At 52.7% G+C, this 18746-nt stretch overlaps 1 protein-coding gene across 6 annotated transcripts in view; it reads right to left on the bottom strand.

Annotated features, from left to right (window-relative positions):
- SLC5A11 (solute carrier family 5 member 11) overlaps positions 1-18746 on the bottom strand; it is a 50535-nt gene that overhangs the window by 4713 nt on the left and 27076 nt on the right. For all 6 annotated transcript variants that reach the window (NM_001082193.2, XM_070063723.1, XM_051847381.2 and 3 more), the window contains 6 exon segments: positions 298-513; positions 880-1048; positions 4378-4528; positions 4815-4922; positions 15670-15805; positions 18027-18232. In NM_001082193.2, coding sequence (NP_001075662.1) covers positions 298-513; positions 880-1048; positions 4378-4528; positions 4815-4922; positions 15670-15805; positions 18027-18232 — 986 coding nt within the window.

The raw sequence follows: 18746 nt of genomic DNA on the forward strand, positions 1-18746 counted from the left end.
GAAGCTCCCAGCTCCTGGCTTTGAATCGGGCCAGCTCCGGTGATTGTGGCCATGTGGGGAGCGAACCAGAGGAAGAAAGACCTCTCTCTCTCTCTCTATATATATATATATATAACTCTGCCTCTCCAATAAATCCTTTAAACGTGGCCACACGCAGGGCCTGAAACTCCAAGTAGAAGTGAGAGATGAATTCTGATGACCTCTGAATCCTGAACAGACCATCCCTGAAGCCCAGCTCTTGGAACCTTCAGTCCTCGTAAGGGGCCTCAACAGACACAGGCATCCACAAAGATGTACCATCTCCTTGGAGGGTGGCTCTGTGAGCAGGCTCATGACCGTCACGGTGAGCACAGTGACCGAAGACAGGATCATGGAGAAGTAGAGGTAGTGGACGTTTTTCACCACAGAGGGGCGCTCGTCGGGCTGGTGGCAGGCAGGCTCCACGTAAATGAAGTCCAGGATCAGCCTGATGAAGCCCAGGAGCAGGCCCAAGACCAGGCCCCAGAAGGCGCCCTGCAAACCAGAGCGAGACCGTTAGAGACGTGGAGGGGCCGGGCCTCCGGGAAGGCTCAGGAAGCCGCATCAGGAGCTCGTCCGTCTTGGGATGGTCCATGCCTGGAGCTAAGTCTCTACGTCTCTCTCCCTTGGCATCTGGGGAGAAGGGTTCCAGGACCCCATTTAACGGCCAGACTACATCAGGATATTGCTAAGACCTCTCATGGCCTCTTCTCAAAGGCCCGGTGACCGCCCCTGCGGCTGCTGCCCCAGAGCTCCCTCCCCCTCCCTCCCTCTCCCACCCCCTCTCCTCCCAGCTTCATGGGCAGCACTAATCCTTGCATGGCATGACAGGGGTTGTGGGGGGGGTCATCCCAGAGCTACCTTTTCATTGGCCCGTTTCCAGAAACACCCCAAGACGAAGACCATGGCCACAGGCGGCTGCAGGTAGGAGCTGATGGCTTGGATATAGACAAACAGTTGGCCTCCCTGGCTGGCCTGGACCACAGGGATCCAGAGCACGGAGACCAACACCAGCAGCAGCACAAATACCCTGTGCAGAGGGAGAGAGGCCCTGGATTAGCGCCCTCTTCCCTGAAGGTTTACTTCCGGGTCAGCATTGTGGTGCAGCGGGTTAAACCACCGCCTGCCTGTGACACTGGCATCCTATATCCAAGCACTGGCTCAAGACCCTGCTGCTCTGCTTCCAATCCAGCTCCCTGCTGATGCACCTGGGAGGGAAGCAGAAGATGGCCCAAGCGCTTGGGCCCTTGCCACCCACATGGGAGACCTGGATGGAGTTTCTGGCTCCTGGCTTTGGCCTGGCCCAGCTTCAGCTGTTGGGGTCACCTGCGGAGTGAACCAGCAGAGGGAAGATCTCTCTCTCTCTCTCTCTCTCTCTCTGTTTCCCTTTCTCTGTCACTCCGCCTTTCAAATAAACTTAAAAAATAAGTCTTTAAAAAAGAAGATGTACTTCTCTTTCACTTTTGGTGGGTAGTTTTATTGAGGTAGAATTTACATACTTAAAATCCAGCCATGGCAAGTGCACAACCCAGTGACGGTTGCCTGTGCCATTAGCATCATCAAGATTTAGAGCATCCTTCACACCAAAGACCTCCCTGTTCCTGCGCCCACCCTAACCAAGCACTGAGCTGCTTCCCCTGCTTCCCGGCCGCCGCATCCCGCTGCCCTTTCTGGACATCGCCACCAGGTGGTGTCATGTGGGATGGCACCGGTTTTGCACCTGGCTTTTTTTCACTACCTGCAGTGGGCTCTGAGGTTCATGCATGCTGTCACATGGCCATAGCTCATTCCTTTTCATGGCTGTAAAGTATTCCACTGTCATGGTCATGCCATTACAGGTCATTGTTTCTTCTTTTCCAACAGGTGGACATTTGAATTGTTTCTACTTTCTGTCTATTGCAAATAGTGTTTCCAGGAACGTGAATAATCGTATGTTTGTGTGGGCACCTGAGGGTACTTCAGTGGGAATGAAGAGAGGTGCAAGCAACTGTTGACATCCACGCATGGGCTTTTTCATAAAATGTGTTGTCCACGAACTCTTGAAGGCTCCTTATATATTTTCATTTCCAAGAATGCAATTTCTGAGTCGCCACTGTGTTAATATTTTTTAAAGAAATTGCCAAAATGTTTTCATGCTTATTTTTATTTATTTGAAAGGCACAACAGAAGAAAGAGAGAGAGACAGAGACAGAGAGAGAGACAGAGAGGATGAGTGATTCTATCCACTGGTTCACTCCCCAAATGCCTGCAACAGCTGGGGCTAAGCCATGCTGAAGCCAAGAGCCTGGAACTCCATCCAGGTCTCCCCCATGGGTGGCAGGGGCCCAATCACTGGAGGCATCATCTACTGCACATGCATCAGCAGGAGGATGGTGGGAAGAGGAGTAACTGGGACTTGAACTGGGTACTCTGATACAGGAGCATCCAAAGTGGTTTAACCCCCTGCACCATAGCACCAGTCCCCACTGAACTGTTTCTGAATGTTCAAACCATTTTATATCTCCACCTGCAACACACAAGGGCCCAAAAAGTTCACTGGAAAATGGAATCAAAGATAAATTTATTTTGAAGTAAAAATTTTTGAAATCTGTGCATAGAGGAGTCTTTAGGAAGCTCATGGAGTAGAACTGGCAGAGAGAAGTTGCAGGCTCCAAACAGAAAACAGATAAAGAAATAGGAATGCTAGTGGCTTGGTTTGATCAATTGATGCTGTACACACATGCTGAGATATTGCTCTACATCCCATAAAAATGTGCAAGCATTACATGTTAATCAAAAAATTTTAATGTTTATAAAAATTATGGAAAATGCAGATTGTGAAAAACTCTGCAAGAATTTCCATTTTTTTGGCACCAAAATAAACATGCTTTTTTAAATAAAGATTTTATTTCTTTATTTGAGAGGCAGAGTTACAGACAGAGAGAAAGGTCTTCCACCCGCTGGTTCACTCCCCAGATGGCTACAATGGTTGTGGCTGAGCCGACACAAAGCCAGGAGTCAGCAGCTTCTTCCGGCTCTCCCACATGGGTGCAGGGGCCTGAGGATTTGGCCCATCTTCCACTTCTTTCCCAGGCCATAGCAGAGAGCTGGCTTGGAAGAGGAGCAGCCGGGACAGGAACTGGCGCCCATATGGGATGCTGGCACTGCAGAGGCTTAGCCCACTATGCCACAGCGCCAGCCCAAAATAAACATCCTTAACTTAAAACTTCCATGAATTTGTTCAAGTGCCTTCGTGTGGGAGTTCCAGTCCCTCCACCTCCTTGTCCGTCTTTCTGGTTAGAGTCGCTCTGCTGGGTGTGTAGTAAGTTCTCACTGCGGTTGTAGTTCACATTTGCTCACTGATTGTGAGCACATCTCATTGCCCGTTGCCACCCCTCTCTCCTCCTTGCTGAAACGTCCGCTGGAAACTGCTGCTGTTGGTCTCAGTCATGTTCTAGGAGTTCTTCATTGATTCCAGAGTACAAGTTCCTTATCAGACACCTGGCCTGCAAATATTTCCTCACCAACTGCGCTTTATCTTTTCACTCTCTTCATGGTATCTTTCCAAGTAGGAATGTTTTACATTTCCGTGAAGTCCAGTGTATTTTTTTTTTATGGATTGTGCTTTCAGTGTCATATCTAAGAGCTCTTTTCCTTTTTTTTTTTTTTTAAAGATTTACTTATTTGAAAGGCAGAGTTACAGAGAGAGGGAGAGGCACAGATCTTTCATCTGCTGGTTCACTCCCCAAACGGCCACCACAGCTGGGGCTGGGCCAGGCCAAAGCCAGGAGCCAGGAACTCCATCCTGGTCTCCCACATGAGTGGCAGGGGCCCAAGCACTTGGACCATTTTCTGCTACTTTCCCAGGCATCTTAGCGGGGAGCTGAGACAGAGTGGGGCATCCAGGACTTGAACCAATGCCCATATGGGATGTTGTCACTTTGGCGGGGGGTGGGGGAGAGGGGAGAGGCTTAACCTACTGAGCCACAGCACCTGCTCCAAGATCTTTTCCTAACTCAAGGCTGAGACAGTCCTCTGAGTGGAGCCCCCAGGGGGTCATTTGTATGTATTTAACATAAAATTTACATATCACTCATTCCAGCCCTCTCTACTTCCCCCAGTTGATTGGAGGACTTTGAAGAAGCCTGGGTATGGAGCCCTCTCCTCAACCCAGAGCACCCTTCCCCACTTCTCCCTGGCTGAATGATTCACTCATCCATGCAGCCCCCAGTGCCACTCATCTTTGTTCACAGTGGAGGCTGACCCGGTCTCGGCGAGCCAGTGGCTGCACTTTGCGTCCGGGTGGGCTCAGCCCTCCCTTGCCTGGGTGTCTGGATGGCCCAGCCCCGCCCTGCCCGGCCCCACTCCGCAAGGCCTGACCTGCCCACAATCATGAGCTCCTTCTCGGATGCCCGAGGCCGGACGTGGTTCCAGAGGTCCATGGTGAAGATGGTGCTGGCACTGTTAAAGATGGAGGTGAGGGAGGACATGAGCGCAGCCACCATCACAGCCATCATGAGCCCACGGAGTCCTGGGGGCAGAAGGGAGGTCTATGGGCCGGGGGCTCGCCTGCCAACAGCTGCTGCCTTCACTCAGGACTCTGGCGGCCCAGGTCCAAAGCCAGCCGGCCCCAGTGTGGGCTCGCCTGCGAGGGGCAGGACCTCAGGAGGATGCTCAGGACATACTCCTTGGATAGCCAGGCCCCAGGCCCCTGAGCCCCGAGCCTACTCCTGGCCACAGCCCTCCCACCCTGCCCCTACCTCCAATCAGAGCCCGGGGGCCCCAGGGGACTCCACTTAGGGGTGAGGGGACATTACCTGTGGGCAGGAGTTCCAGCACCAGCTTGGGATAGGCAATGTCGGAACAGCCGGAGGGGTTGTTGCAGACCCTCTGGCAGGTTTCTGGGTCTGCACAAGCCACTTGATCTGCAGGGGGAAACACAATCCCAGGCTGAGCAGACTTGGAGCCCCAGGTCCGGCCGACACTTGCGGACGCGTGGGCCAGCACCAGCTCAGTAGAGTGAAAAGGAGCCTAGGCTTTGTAAGCTGTGACCGACCTTGTCACTTAACCTCTATGAACTTGAGGTGTGTATCTGTAAGCCTGGGGTAATGGCATAACTCACAGTGTGTGAAAGCGCTCCGCACTGTGTGAACACAGGTCAGCCATGGCAGCTGTAACCCAGGTGATGTTAGACACCTGCCAGCCCCTCTCGCCACAGCCGGCCCCACCTCCCTGACCTCTGCAACAGGGGACGAAAGCAAGGCACATCTGCGCCGTCGTCACTCCTTGCTAGACACACTGCAGGTGTTTTAAAAATCCCTCTTGTCCCTATTTCTTTCTCGGTGCGCATTTTGGGCCGAGCAGCCATTCCTCGTAGACTCCACGGCTCCACCAGGCGGCCTCTGAATTTCCCTCTCCTCCCCCTCCTTCATTTCCGCATCAGCATCTATCTATCAGCCTCACAGTATCCCAGCTCCAGCAGCTGTGGATTTGGCCAGCCACATGCCATATACAAGTGCTTGGCTTCGAGTCCTGGCTCCACTTCTGATTCCAGCTTCCTGCTAATGCACACCCTGGGAGGCAGAGCGATGGCTCAAGTGGTTGGTCCCCGCCACAGAATTCCCAGTTCCCATGCATTGGCTGGAGAATGAACCAGTGCATGGGAGGGCGCTCTTTCTCTATTTGTTTTCACTCTCTAACTCAAATAAAATATTAGTTTTTTTTTTAATTGCTCTTGTACTAGACTTTTTTTCTTGCCATTACTTGCTAAACAATAATTGTAACAACTATTTACATAGTATCTGCATGGTATTAGGTATTATAAGTCAACTAGAGATGATTTAAAGTCTGGAGGAGTGCGGCTGGCATTGTGGTGTACTGGGTAAAGCCACTGCCTTCGACTCTGGCATCCCGCACGGGAGCCAGTTCATGCCCCAGCTGTTCTGCTTCCGATCCTGCTCCCTGCTAATGTGCCTAGGAAAGCGGCAGAGGATGGCCTGAGTGTTTGGGCCGCTGCTACTCATGTGGGAGACATGGATGAAGCTCCTGGCTCCTGGCTTCAGCCTGGTTCAGTCCTGGCTGTTGTAAGGGAAGTGAGTCAGCGGACAGAAGATCTCTCTCTCTCTGTCTCTCTTTCTCTCTCCTTCTCTCTGTAACTCTGACTTTCAAATAAATAAATAAATCTTTAGAAAACAGAAGAACAAAAAGACAAACTCCGTGGGAGGATGTGCATAGGCCGTGGGGGTCCTGGAACCAATCTCCTGCACACACCAGGCACGGCTGTCAGTCCAGGCAGCCTCCCTGGTGTCTCTGCGTGTTCACCTCTATCTGGTCTGAATGCATCCCAGGCACATAGCAAAGGCCTCCTGATGCAGAGATGGGAGAAAACCAAAACCAAAAAAACCCCGACTACGATTGTGTGCCACAGGGTCTGTGCTCAGCCCCTTCAGTGGGGAGAGGCTGGCTGGGCCCTGACCATGATCTTTTTCACACTTCTGAGGAAGGTCTCAGAGAGAGGAGGGGACCTGCTGCCAGTCGCCCAGGACGATTGGGTCAGAGCCGGGCTTCACCCAAGCTCTCGGCTCCCTGTCCAGTCTTTCCAAGGCCAGGAGAGTCAGTGCTATCCCAGCGTCCTCTAGGACTTCCACAACTCTCCAAGCTGTCTCCCTGGTTTGCCGCCTGGGCCTGAAGGGTCCCTTTCATCTCCGCCCACTTCTCATATTTTTTTTATTTTATTTTTTTAAATTTTTGACAGGCAGAGTGGACAGTGAGAGAGAGAGAGACAGAGACAAAGGTCTTCCTTTTGCCATTGGTTCACCCTCCAATGGCTGCCGCGGCCGGCGCACTGCGCTGATCCGAAGCCAGGAGCCAGGTGCTTCCTCCTGGTCTCCCATGGGGTGCAGGGCCCAAGTACTTGGGCCATCCTCCACTGCATTCCCGGGCCACAGCAGAGAGCTGGCCTGGAAGAGGGGCAACCGGGACAGAATCCGGCGCCCTGACCAAGACTAGAACCTGGTGTGCCGGCGCCGCAAGGCAGAGGATTAGCCTATTGAGCCACGGCGCCGGCCTCACTTCTCATATTTGAGCTCCCACAGAGAACCCAGGCCAGCTGCTCCCACGAGTGCTTCAGCCCTTGTAACAGGTGGATGAGGGAGAACTCCCAGGCCTTTCCACAGAGCAACCCAGAGACGCCGGCCCTTCCTCCTCGCCCACAAGTCCGGTGCCGCCTTCAGCTTGTCTCCTCTGGCCAATGCGACTACCCTGAACCCTGTGCAGGGCTGCGCAAGGAGCCTGTCCCTGCTCGGGCTGCTCCGCCCCTGCTCCGGCCGCTGTGACAACCAAGGCTGGGCTCTGCAGTTCTCCACCGGCCTCAAAGGCAGGAGTCCGACAGCACCCTCGGGTGCACTGTACATTTAGTCCCCATATTATTAGTTGTGTTGGGAACGTTAATTTAATAAACGTAAACATATCAAGCTCAACACAACCTTAAAATCTAATATTGTTATATATTTATTTTCTTTATTGGCAGAGCAGAAGAACTAAGAAATGGAAGTGACCCGAAACCTTTTCTTCCACTGAGAGGAGCACCCAAGGGCTAACAGCTCCTTATGAAACTCTTCCCTGGGGGCCGACACTGTGGTGTAGTGGGTTAAGCCTCTGCCTGCTGTGCTGGCATCTCATATGGGCGCCGGTACGAGTCCCAGCCGCTCCATTTCCCATCTAGCTCCCTGCTAATGCACCTGGGAAAGCAGCAGAAGATGGCCCAAGTCCTTGGGCCCCTGCACCCATGTGGGAGACCTGAAAGAAGCTCCTGGCTCCTGGCTTTGGATCGGCCCAGTTCTCCCTCTCTCTGTGACTCTGCCTCTCAATAAATAAATCTTACAAAAAGCAGACAAACACCTCTTCCCCCACGATGATTTCTTCTCATGACTGAGACCTTACCCTCCAGTACTACCAATGGGAGAGAAATTAGGTGTGGAGGCCATAATTAATGATACAAAGAGCAATTTCTATGGAATAAAAGTAGATACCCCCAAAACCGTGATTCAGTTTTTAAAAAAAGATTAATTTTATTTGAAACCCAACATCACTGAGAGCGAGGGAAAGACAGAGAGACGGAAAGAGAGAATCTTTCATCTGCTGATTCACGCCACAGCTGCAATGGCCCAGGGCTGAGACAGGCCAAAGCCAAGAGCCAGGAACTCCACTGGGGTCTCCCACGGGGCTGCAGGGGTGCAGGGGCCCAGGGACTTGCGCCATCTTCCCGCTGCTTTCCCAGGCACATTAGCAGGGAGGTGGATCGGAGGTGGAACAGCCAGGACTTGAATCAGCGCCCACATGGGATGCCAGTGTCTCAGACAGCAGCCTAACCCTTTGTTCCACAACCCTGGCCGCAAATGTCTCAGTTTTAGACAAAATTAAGACATCAAACTTCAATGATGCAATCAAACCTCAGAAGTTCTTGGAGAAATGGAATAAAAAGGTAAGTCTAGGCCGGCGCCGCGGCTCACTAGGCTAATCCTCCGCCTAGCGGCGCCGGCACACCGGGTTCTAGTCCCGGTCGGGGCGCCGGATTCTGTCCCGGTTGCCCCTCTTCCAGGCCAGCCCTCTGCTGTGGCCAGGGAGTGCAGTGGAGGATGGCCCAGGTGCTTGGGCCCTGCACCCCATGGGAGACCAGGATAAGCACCTGGCTCCTGGCTCCTGCCATCGGATCAGCGCGGTGCGCCGGCCGCAGCGCGCCGGCCGCGGCGGCCATTGGAGGGTGAACCAACGGCAAAGGAAGACCTTTCTCTCTGTCTCTCTCTCTCACTGTCCACTCTGCCTGTCAAAAAAATAAAAATAAAAAAAAAAAAAGGTAAGTCTATTTTAGTGTAAAAATTTTTTAAAATCCATGCACAGTATTTTTTTTTTCCAAAATATGCATTTTCTATGAACCTTTTGAAGATCCTTTATATATGATGGTGTACATACTCCTTGTATTGAGAAGAAACAATTTATTGAAAAAAAAATGCCTTCAAGAAGGTCAAAGTTCTTGACTTTTATGACTCTTGTGAATAAGCTTAGAATATTTGAAAATATTTACCTTCTCATTGCAGGAGCACTGTGAGGGTCAAAGGTCTCATTTAAGTTCAGTCTATATGAGCTGTGGCTCATCTAAAAGTTGCCTCTTGGGGCCAGTGTCATAGTGCAGCAGGTTAAAGCCACTGCCTGCAGTGCCAACATCCCATATGAGTGCTGGTTGGAGTCCTGGCTGCTCCACTTCTGACCCAGCTCGCTGCTAATGCACCTGGGAAAGCAATGGAAGATGGTCCAAGTCCTTGGGCCTCTGCCACCCACTTGAGAGGCCCCAGTGGAGTTCCTGGCTCCTGGCTTTGGCCTGGCTGTTGTGGCCAATTGGAAAGTGAACCAGGGATGGAAGATCTCTTTCTCTCACTGTCTCTCTCCCTCTCTCTCTCTGTAACTCTTTTTTAAAATTAATTAATTAATTAATTTGAGAGGTAGTTAAAGACAGAGATAGGGAGAGACAGAGAAAGGTCTTCCATCCGCTGGTTCACTCCCCACATGGCCACAATGGCCAGAGCTGGGCTGGTCTGAAGCCAGGAGCCAGGAGCTTCCTCTGGGTCTCCCACATGGATGCAGGGGCACAAGCATGTGGGCCATCTTCCATTGCTTTCCCAGGCCATTAGCAGGGAGCTGGGTCAGAAGTGGAACAGCTGAGATTCAAACCAGTGCCCACATGGGATGCTGGCGCCGCAGGTGGAGGCTTAGCCTACCATGTCACAGCGCCGGCCCCTGCAACTCTGTCATTCAAATAAAAAAAAAAAAAATCTTTAAAGAAAAGTAAAAGCTGCTCTCTCAGAGGCAGAAGCCAAAAGGAGGAGGAGGAATCCCCCTGAGACATGTGATTGCTAACTGGGCAGCTCCGGTTTCACTCCCCGGAAAGGTACCCTGTAGCCCTGAGCTTCAGGGCACACGCGGGTCTACTAAGCTGGCTTGTTGCAGGACACGTTTCGCCCAATTACTCTAAAGAACGTGCTCCTTATGGGCAAATTAGCTGGTTCAGTCAAGTTATAACAAAACCAACACCCTTGTGATCATTAACCGCGGTGCAGTAACATCTACTCAGCTGCGTGGATTAATCAATCAACCATTTCTGATATGGAGTGGGTTCTCTTGTTTACAAGTTCCAGGGCCGGCGCTCTGGCGCAGCCGGTTAAAGCCCTGGCCTGAAGCGCCAGCATCCCATATGGGCGCCAGTGCTAATCTCGGCTGCTCCTCTTCCTATCCAGTTCTCTGCTATGGCCTGGGAAAGCAGTAGAAGATAGCCCAAGTCCTTGGGCCCCTGCACCCACGTGGGAGACCCAGAAGAAGCTCCTGGCTCCTGGCTTCGGATTGGTGCAGCTCCAGCCGTTGTGGCCATCTGGGGAGTGACCCAGTGGATGGAAGACCTCTGTCTCTACCTCTCTCTGTAACTCTTTCAAATAAATAAAACAAATCTTAAAAAACAAAAACAAAAACTTCAGACCTGGGTCTGCACCGTGTCACAGTGACTTAAACCACTGCTTGTGACACTGGCATCCTGTATCTGAGCAACAATTTGAGTCCTGGCTGCTCTGCTTCTGATCCAGCTCTCACCAATGCACCTAGGAAGGTGCAGATGATGATATAAGTACTTGCGCCCCTCCCACCATCCACGTGGGAGACCCGGCCATCTCCGTGTATAGATGCTACAGTAAGCACGGTGCGCATACCTCCTTTAATTTTCACGACCACCACTTAGTCTGGAAGATATTATTATTATTATCCTTATTTTAAAGACAAGTAGGGGGCCGGTGCTGTGGTGCTATGGGTTAAGCCGCTGCTTGGGATGCCTGCTTCCCATATTGGAGTGCTTGGCTGGGATCAAGTCCCATCTCTGCTTCTGACCCAGCTTCCTGCTAATGCGCCTAGGAGGTAGAAGATGATGTCCCAGGTACTTGGGTTCCTCTTACCCACATGGGAGACTGGGATTGAGTTCCTGGCTCCTGACTTCAGCCTACATCAGCCCCAGCTGTTGCAGTCTTATGAAGGGTGAACCAGTGGATGATCTCTCTCTCTCTGTCTCTGTTGCTCTTAAATACATAAATAAATAAATACATAAATCAATCTCTTTTAAAAAGACAAGCATACTGAGGCCCAGAGTTAAATGACTTCCCCAGGCCGTGATAGCCAGCAGGAGCCCCTGGCATCCCCTGTGTGTTTTCCTCACTGCACTTAACACATGCAATGTTATCTTTTTTTATTATTATTATTTTTTGACAGGCAGAGTGGACAGCGAGAGAGAGACAGAGAGAAAGGTCTTCCTTTGCCGTTGGTTCACCCTCCAATGGCTGCCGCGGCCGGCGCACCGCGCTGATCCGAAGCCAGGAGCCAGGTGCTTCCTCCTGGTCTCCCATGGGGTGCAGGGTCCAAGCACTTGAGCCATCCTCCACTGCACTCCCGGGCCACAGCAGAGAGCTGGCCTGGAAGAGGGCCAACCAGGACAGAATCTGGCGCCCCGACCGGGACTAGAACCTGGTGTGCCGGCGCCTCAAGGCGGAGGATTAGCCTAGTGAGCCACGGCGCCGACCGCAATGTTATCTTACTGATTTACTCCTTCCTGTCTGGGTCCTCCAGCACCGCAGGGTAAGTCCTACTGCAGTGGGGATCCTGTGTAACTCCCTAATGGATCTCCAGGATCTGCTGGAATAGGGCCTGCTGGATCACTGGGTCTCAAAATAGTCACTGGACACAGAGAAGAAGAAGAAGTAAATGAGTGAACCAACTGATTTCTCTGAGCTCCAGTGTCCTCATCCGTAAGCTGGGAACAAGAGCGATGGCACTGCAGAAGAGGGCTCCCCAGGACAGCCCACCTCCTCCTCTCTGGCTCCACAGCTGAGCAGCATGTACTGGGGCTGGGGCTGAGGGAGGGCTGCGGCAGCTTCCCGGCCCTGCCTGTGCTGGGCAGGCGCCTCCCAGAGCTTCCGGAAGAATGCCACGGGCTGCTCTGGTTTGGGTTGGACAGGGCGTGTCTGTCGTCCTGTCTTGCTGTGGGGGTCATAATAACCCAGAAAGGTGTTTTCCCGGGTCCTGGGAGGGTGGCTCAGTGACACTGCTTTGGACATTTAGGTCCCCAGTTGCCAGCAGCCCTAGTCCCAAGCCCTCACAGTGGGCCCGACAGTGGGCTGGTGGAAGTGTTAGGCAGGAAGTCAGATATGAGCTTATGTGTGTGTGACAGGCCTAAAGAGAAGACGTCTATGTCCAGCATCTGCATCTGCATCTCAAAGTCATCCCGATAACGTTTCAGGGGCAGCCCGGTATCTGCATCCTGCCCTGCCCCCTTCTACCCGATAACCTGCCAGGTGGGGGTCCCCGCCCCTTCTGCCTGATAACCTTCCAGGTGCAGCCCAGTATCTGCATTTCAAACACCCTGCTCTGGATCCCCATTCTCCAGGGGGTCCTGCTCACCCTTCCTCTAAACTCAGGATGGCACCAGTTAGCCTTCCTCCTGTCTGATACCTTCAGGGGAAAACTCAGATAGGAGCTTCTTACTATTTACTGCCATAAAATCCTTTGTTTCAGGAGGAAATGTGTGAAGACAGAGACCCCTCTCCTTAAAAACCCTCGGCCTCAACCGGAAGGCACGCTCAGCCCTCTGCCTCTCTGCTGAGCCGCCCGCCTGGCCTGCCCAGGTGTGATCTCTCCACTCAACCATGTAACCTCGCTCCTCCCCCGCTCCGCCAGTTGGAGCGACGGCACTCTCTCTCAGGTCCTGTCTGAAGAGGTGCCCATCCGTCCTTATGGATGTCCCTGCCCTAATAAACTTTGCTACTTTTACTTTCCACTACTCTCTGTCTCATGCCTGAATTCTTTCTTGCGTGAAGACAAGAACCCTGCCGTTCTCCGGTAACAGAAGTAGGAGGTGGGATTTGAGCCCAGCCACTCTCTATGGAGTAGAACTCTCTCCACGGAGTGAGCTGGTCTTTAGAGGTAGCACCAGCAGATGCGGGGGTGGGGTGGGGGCCTCTTGAAATGAGTATTTTTTTTTTATTTATTTTTTTTATTTATTTATTTTTTTTTTGACAGGCAGAGTGGACAGTGAGAGAGAGAGACAGAGAGAAAGGTCTTCCTTTGCCGTTGGTTCACCCTCCAATGGCCGCCGCGGCCGGCGCGCTGCGGCCGGCGCACCGCGCTGATCCGATGGCAGGAGCCAGGAGCCAGGTGCTTTTCCTGGTCTCCCATGGGGTGCAGGGCCCAAGCACCTGGGCCATCCTCCACTGCACTCCCTGGCCACAGCAGAGGGCTGGCCTGGAAGAGGGGCAACCGGGACAGAATCTGGCGCCCCGACCGGGACTAGAACCCGGTGTGCCGGCGCCGCTAGGCGGAGGATTAGCCTAGTGAGCCGCGGCGCCGGCCCTTGAAATGAGTATTTTAAAAGCAAAAACAAAAAGTAGTTTCCCCAAAAGGTCATTCAGGGGATGCAATGGGGTAACAGTTCTCATTCTCAGGGCATCTGCTCCAGGCCCCCTCACAGAAGCTGACATCTGAGGCTGCTCCAATCCCTTCAATAAAATGGTGCAATGTCTGCAGGTAAACTCTGCTCACCCCCTCATCTACTTTAAAGCACCCCGGGTTACTCATGACGCCTCGTATTACACAAATAGCTGTTACACTGCATTGTTTAGGGAATGATGGCGAGGCAAAAAGTGTGAACACGTTCCATACAGATGTGATGTTTCCAGAAGAGTGGAACTATTCTGCACATGTGGAACTCAGGGATATGGAGACCAGCTGTACACAGGTAAGAACAGTGAGCGCTTCTCTAGTGCCTGCTAAAACAGTCAGAAACTGTTTCAGGCCTCGTGCAGTGTCATTATCCCCCCTTTACAGGTGAGGAAACGGAGGCAGAGAGCTCAACCAGCCTATCCACTGTTGCCTTGTGAGAGGCAGAGGCAAGCTCCAGGCCTGGGCACTCCAGAGGAGAGTCCATGGTCGCGACTCTTTGCAAGCACTGGCTGGCACTGTGCATTGGCCGGTGCAGAGCGAATGCTGGTGGTTGCTATGTCATGTGTTCAACCACCAGGTTTTCCTCAACAGCTCCAAGTGCCCCTCCCAGGTCACCCCTAAACCAGATCCCTCCCTTGGGGCCCTCCCAAACCTCGAAACTTTTCCCTGGGAGCAGGACCAGCCACCCTCAGGGTTATTCATCCTGTCTGGGCTGGAGAGGTGACATCCAGGGACAGTGACCCCCAACTCCCTCCCTGCTAACTCCTGAGGCTTCTAAAGTATTTTGACCAAACTTGTGAGCCAATCCCACCCTTTCTTTATTTCTGCATAACTTCACATGGGATAAGGCATAGAAGAGGAGAGCTTCCTCTTTTTTTTTTTTTTTTTTTTTTTTTTGACAGGCAGAGTGGACAGAGAGAGAGAGAGAGACAGAGACAAAGGTCTTCCTTTTGCCATTGGTTCACCCTCCAATGGCCGCTGCAGCTGGCGCACCACGCTGATCCGAAGCCAGGAGCCAGGTGCTTCTCCTGGTCTCCCATGGGGTGCAGGGCCCAAGGACTTGGGCCATCCTCCACTGCCTTCCTGGGCCATAGCAGAGAGCTGGCCTGGAAGAGGGGCAACCGGGACAGAATCCGGCGCCCCAACTGGGACTAGAACCGGGTGTGCTGGCGCCGCTAGGCGGAGGATTAGCCTATTGAGCCATGGCGCCGGCCTGAGAGCTTCCTCTTGATGCAGCCCCAGGGTGTGGGGAAGAAAGTTTACTGTTTGAGGGGGCAGAGGGGAGCCTTCCTGCGTGATCACCAGTTCCTGACAAGACAGCAGCTCCCTGTAGCATCTCTGTGTCTTTGGTATTGTCTGTCCCCACGGTACAGACCTATCCCTGCACCACCTTAGAAAACCAGCAAACCAAGGCCAATAATGCTTTAGAAGTAACACGGGACATACCACAAAAAGGATTCCCCTGGGCCAAAGTTATCCAACCACCGAACTCAAACAGGAAAGCGAGAGAGGGGAGATCATGCGAGACCTCAGGTAAATGACACCAGGAACCACAAGGTTTGAGGCTTGGTGTGATTTCAGAAGTCACAGTCGAGGCTGGTGCCGCAGCTCAGTAGGCTAATCCTCCGCCTTGCGGCGCCGGCACACCAGGTTCTAGTCCCGGTTGGGGCACCAGATTCTGTCCCGGTTGCCCCTCTTCCAGGCCAGCTCTCTGCTGTGGACCGGGAAGGCAGTGGAGGATGGTCCAAGTGCTTGGGCCCTGCACCTGCATGGGAGACCAGGAGAAGCACCTGGCTCCTGCCTTCGGATCAGCGCGGTGTGCCGGCCACAGCGCGCCAGCTGTGGCGGCCATTGGAGGATGAACCAACGGTAAAGGAAGATCTTTCTCTCTGTCTCTCTCTCTCTGACTGTCCACTCTGCCTATCAAAAAGAAGCAAGGCCCAGGTGAGTCTCTACCCAGCTTGACTGAAAGCCCGAGAGGGAGGACTTTCCCACTGAACCAACACTGGGAGTCGGCAGGTGCCCCAGTCCGGTCTCTAGGAAGACAGACTCGCCACATTCTCACGGGGCAGCCAGGAGTGTGCACAAAGCCCTCCGCAGGCTCTGGGACCCACACCCCGATGGGCCCGTCTCCCGCTGTCTGCTCACCTGGGAAGAGGATGCGGCTGACCATCCCAGGGAACACCATGATGAAAAGGGGCAGCACCTTCAGGTAGGCGGCCATCAGAGAACCTCCTTTGGCGTGAGACAGGTTCTTGGCGGCCAGACTCCTCTGGACGATCACCTGGAAAACAGCGAGGGTGGCTGGGAGTGAGCTGGCTTTCTCTCGAGGTGCGCCATGCGTGCACAGCTTCTTGGCTGGGGGTAGGCTGAGCATCCTGGGTTGCCTGGCCCCCTTTAGGGAGAAGCAGCTCTTTCCTGTCCTCAGCCCCTGAGGTCTGACTGGGGCAGCTGTGAGGCCGTCCCCTCCCCCTTCCCTACTCCTTTATCTGTGAACTTGGCTTTGGCTATTTAGAATTCTCCATTAATTCTTGTCCTACCCCACTGGCTCCCACTATCAGTTAAGGAGAAGCAGGGGTCCTAGGCAGTCCAGTTGCAGCCCTCAAGGACTTCTTCCTAGGAAAGGTAAAGGAGAGAGGCTCCCTACCAGCTGTACCCCCTGGAGTCACTCCCCTGGCAGGTGGCCCAGAACTGCTGGCTGCACATCTGCCACGATACTGGCAGAGGAAAGGAAACCAGGAGACGCAAAGGGACAGATACAACGTCTGGTGCCATGGGGAGCCCTCCCGCCTAGATGTGCCAGGTCTGGCTAACAGTGCCAACTCTGGAGACCGGGGCCACACAGCTGGGTTTAGATCCTCCTCTTCCACTTCTTGGCTGTGTGACCTTCGGTAAGTAACTTTACCTCTCTTTGCCTCAGTTTTTTCATCTACAATATGGGGATAGTACCAGGACAGTTTTGACAATTAACTGAAGTCAAAACATTTAGCATACGTAGAATAGTGTCTGACCCATAGTAACTGCCCTCTCCCCTACATACTAGTGAACTCTACTTATTCTCTCTCTCTTTTTTTTTTTTTTGAAGATTTATTTTATTTGTCTGAAAGGCATAGAGAGAGAGTGAGGGAGAGACAAAGAGAGAGATTTTCCATCCACTGATTCATTCCCCAGATGACTGCAACGGCCAGAGCTGGATCAGGCTGAAGACAGGAGCTAGGAGGTGCTTCCCGTTCTCCTACACGGGTGCAGGGGCTCAAGCAGTTCGGCCATCTTCTACTGCTTTCCCAGGCACATTATCAGGGAGCTGGATCAGAAGTGGAGCAGCCGTAACTGGAACTGGCACCCGTATGGGATGCTGATGTCACAGGCGGTGGCTCTACTCACTACGCCACAACATCGGCCTCTGGAGTCCACTTCTAAACTCCAAGTCATGTAAGTTTTTATTTATTTATTTGAGAGGTGGAGTTACAGACAAAGAGAGGCAGAGACAGAGAGAAAGGTCTTCCACCCACTGGTTCACTCTCCAAATGGCCACAATGGCCGGAGTTGGGCTGATTTGAAGCCAGGAGCCAGAAGCTTCTTTTAGGCCTCCCATGCAGGTGCAGGGGCCCAAGAACTCGGCCCAGCCTTGCCTGTGCAGTATAGTGTCCGGGATGGTACACAGATCTCTAATCTTTAATGCCACAGGAGACATTGCAGCAGGCGACATATTCACTTTGTTTAAAACCTACGAAGGAAGTCTCTGTCTACTCGCTGTAGAAGCAGCGAGGCCAGAAAGCTATGTCTCATTTGCTTGCTCCTGATTCTCAAGTGTCCAGTGGCATAGCTGGGACACAGAAGACACCAGGGAGTATCTGTTGAACCAGTGATATTCACCATGTTTTAAGCTTCATTGACAATCTAGCAGGAGCAGCCATTCCGTCTAGCAGTTAAGGCGCTGTGTCCATGTTGGAGCACCTGGGTTTGGCGCTGTGTCCGTGTTGGAGCACCTGGGTTTGGCGCTGTGCCCGTGTTGGAGCACCTGGGTTTTGATGCCTGGCTGCCAGGCCTGACTCCAGATTCCTGCAACAGCACACGTTGGGGAGCAGTAGTAGGGGCTCAAGTGATCGGGACGCTGCCACCCACATGGGAGACCTGGATTGTGTTCCTAGCTCCTGGCCGAGGCCCCAGCCCAGTCCTAGCCCCTGGAGGCATATGGGGAGTGAACGAGGGGATGGGAGGACACACTCTCTGTCTCAAATCATAAAATAAGTAAATAAATACATACAATTATGCATCTACTCTGCCAACTGGCTCTTCCCACACATTACAAAGGAGGTAAGGAGTTAAGGGGAAAGATCCACAGCTTTGGATTTGCATTAACATCAGCAAGAGCAAGAAGCAAAACAGCTCACGTAGCAGTACAGAGGGAGTGGGGGAAAACACAGAGGAGCGAACAGGTGCAGGGAGGAGAAATACCAGCTTCTGCCTCCCTGAGCAAAGAGGCACCTGCCAGCCCTCCGTACCTGGTCGGTGCACCAGTACCACAGGGATGGGATGGACATCCCGAACAGGATCCCGGGCCACGGCAGATCAGACGTCAGCGGATCACGGAAGAGATGGAAGGCGTCTTCCCGGGGCAGCCCGCAGCTGCTGTTCTCACTCCGGTTGCTGGGCAGGGCCAGGAAGTACTTCTCCTGCAGGCCTTCCATGCCGCCAACTGCAGCAAAACCTGTAGTCCAGAGAAGCCAGGAACTCAGGTCTGTCTCAGGCAAGCCATGGGGGCTGGCTGGAGGTGGAGGGCCCAGGGAGGGCGGGGCTACCAAGGAGAATCTGCCCACTAGGGAGGTCTTGGCCCCTTTTCCAAAAATGCCTTGGGGAGTTACTGTGCATGACTTCTCCACGAAACAGTCCAAATGCATAATAAAGTACACAGGATAGAAGGCAACCATTAAAATATTTAAACAGTGACATAGTAAATTATTTGCTCCATTAAATAGAAATTTGACCTTGTAAACAGTAAATTTGACCTTGAAGTAGGTCAAATCATGATTCAAGTTTTTTTTTTTCTTAAAGATTTATGTATTTACTTATTTGAAAAGCAGAATAAGAGAGAAGGAGAGAGAGAGATCATCCATGCACTGGTTCACTCCCCAATTGATGGCAACAGCCAGGGCTGGGCCAGGCTTAAACCAGGAGCCAGGAGCTCCATCCGAGTTTCCTATGTAGGTGGCAGGGGCCAATGT

Source organism: Oryctolagus cuniculus, chromosome 19 (assembly GCF_964237555.1).
Source record: "Oryctolagus cuniculus chromosome 19, mOryCun1.1, whole genome shotgun sequence".
Taxonomy (NCBI): domain Eukaryota; kingdom Metazoa; phylum Chordata; class Mammalia; order Lagomorpha; family Leporidae; genus Oryctolagus; species Oryctolagus cuniculus.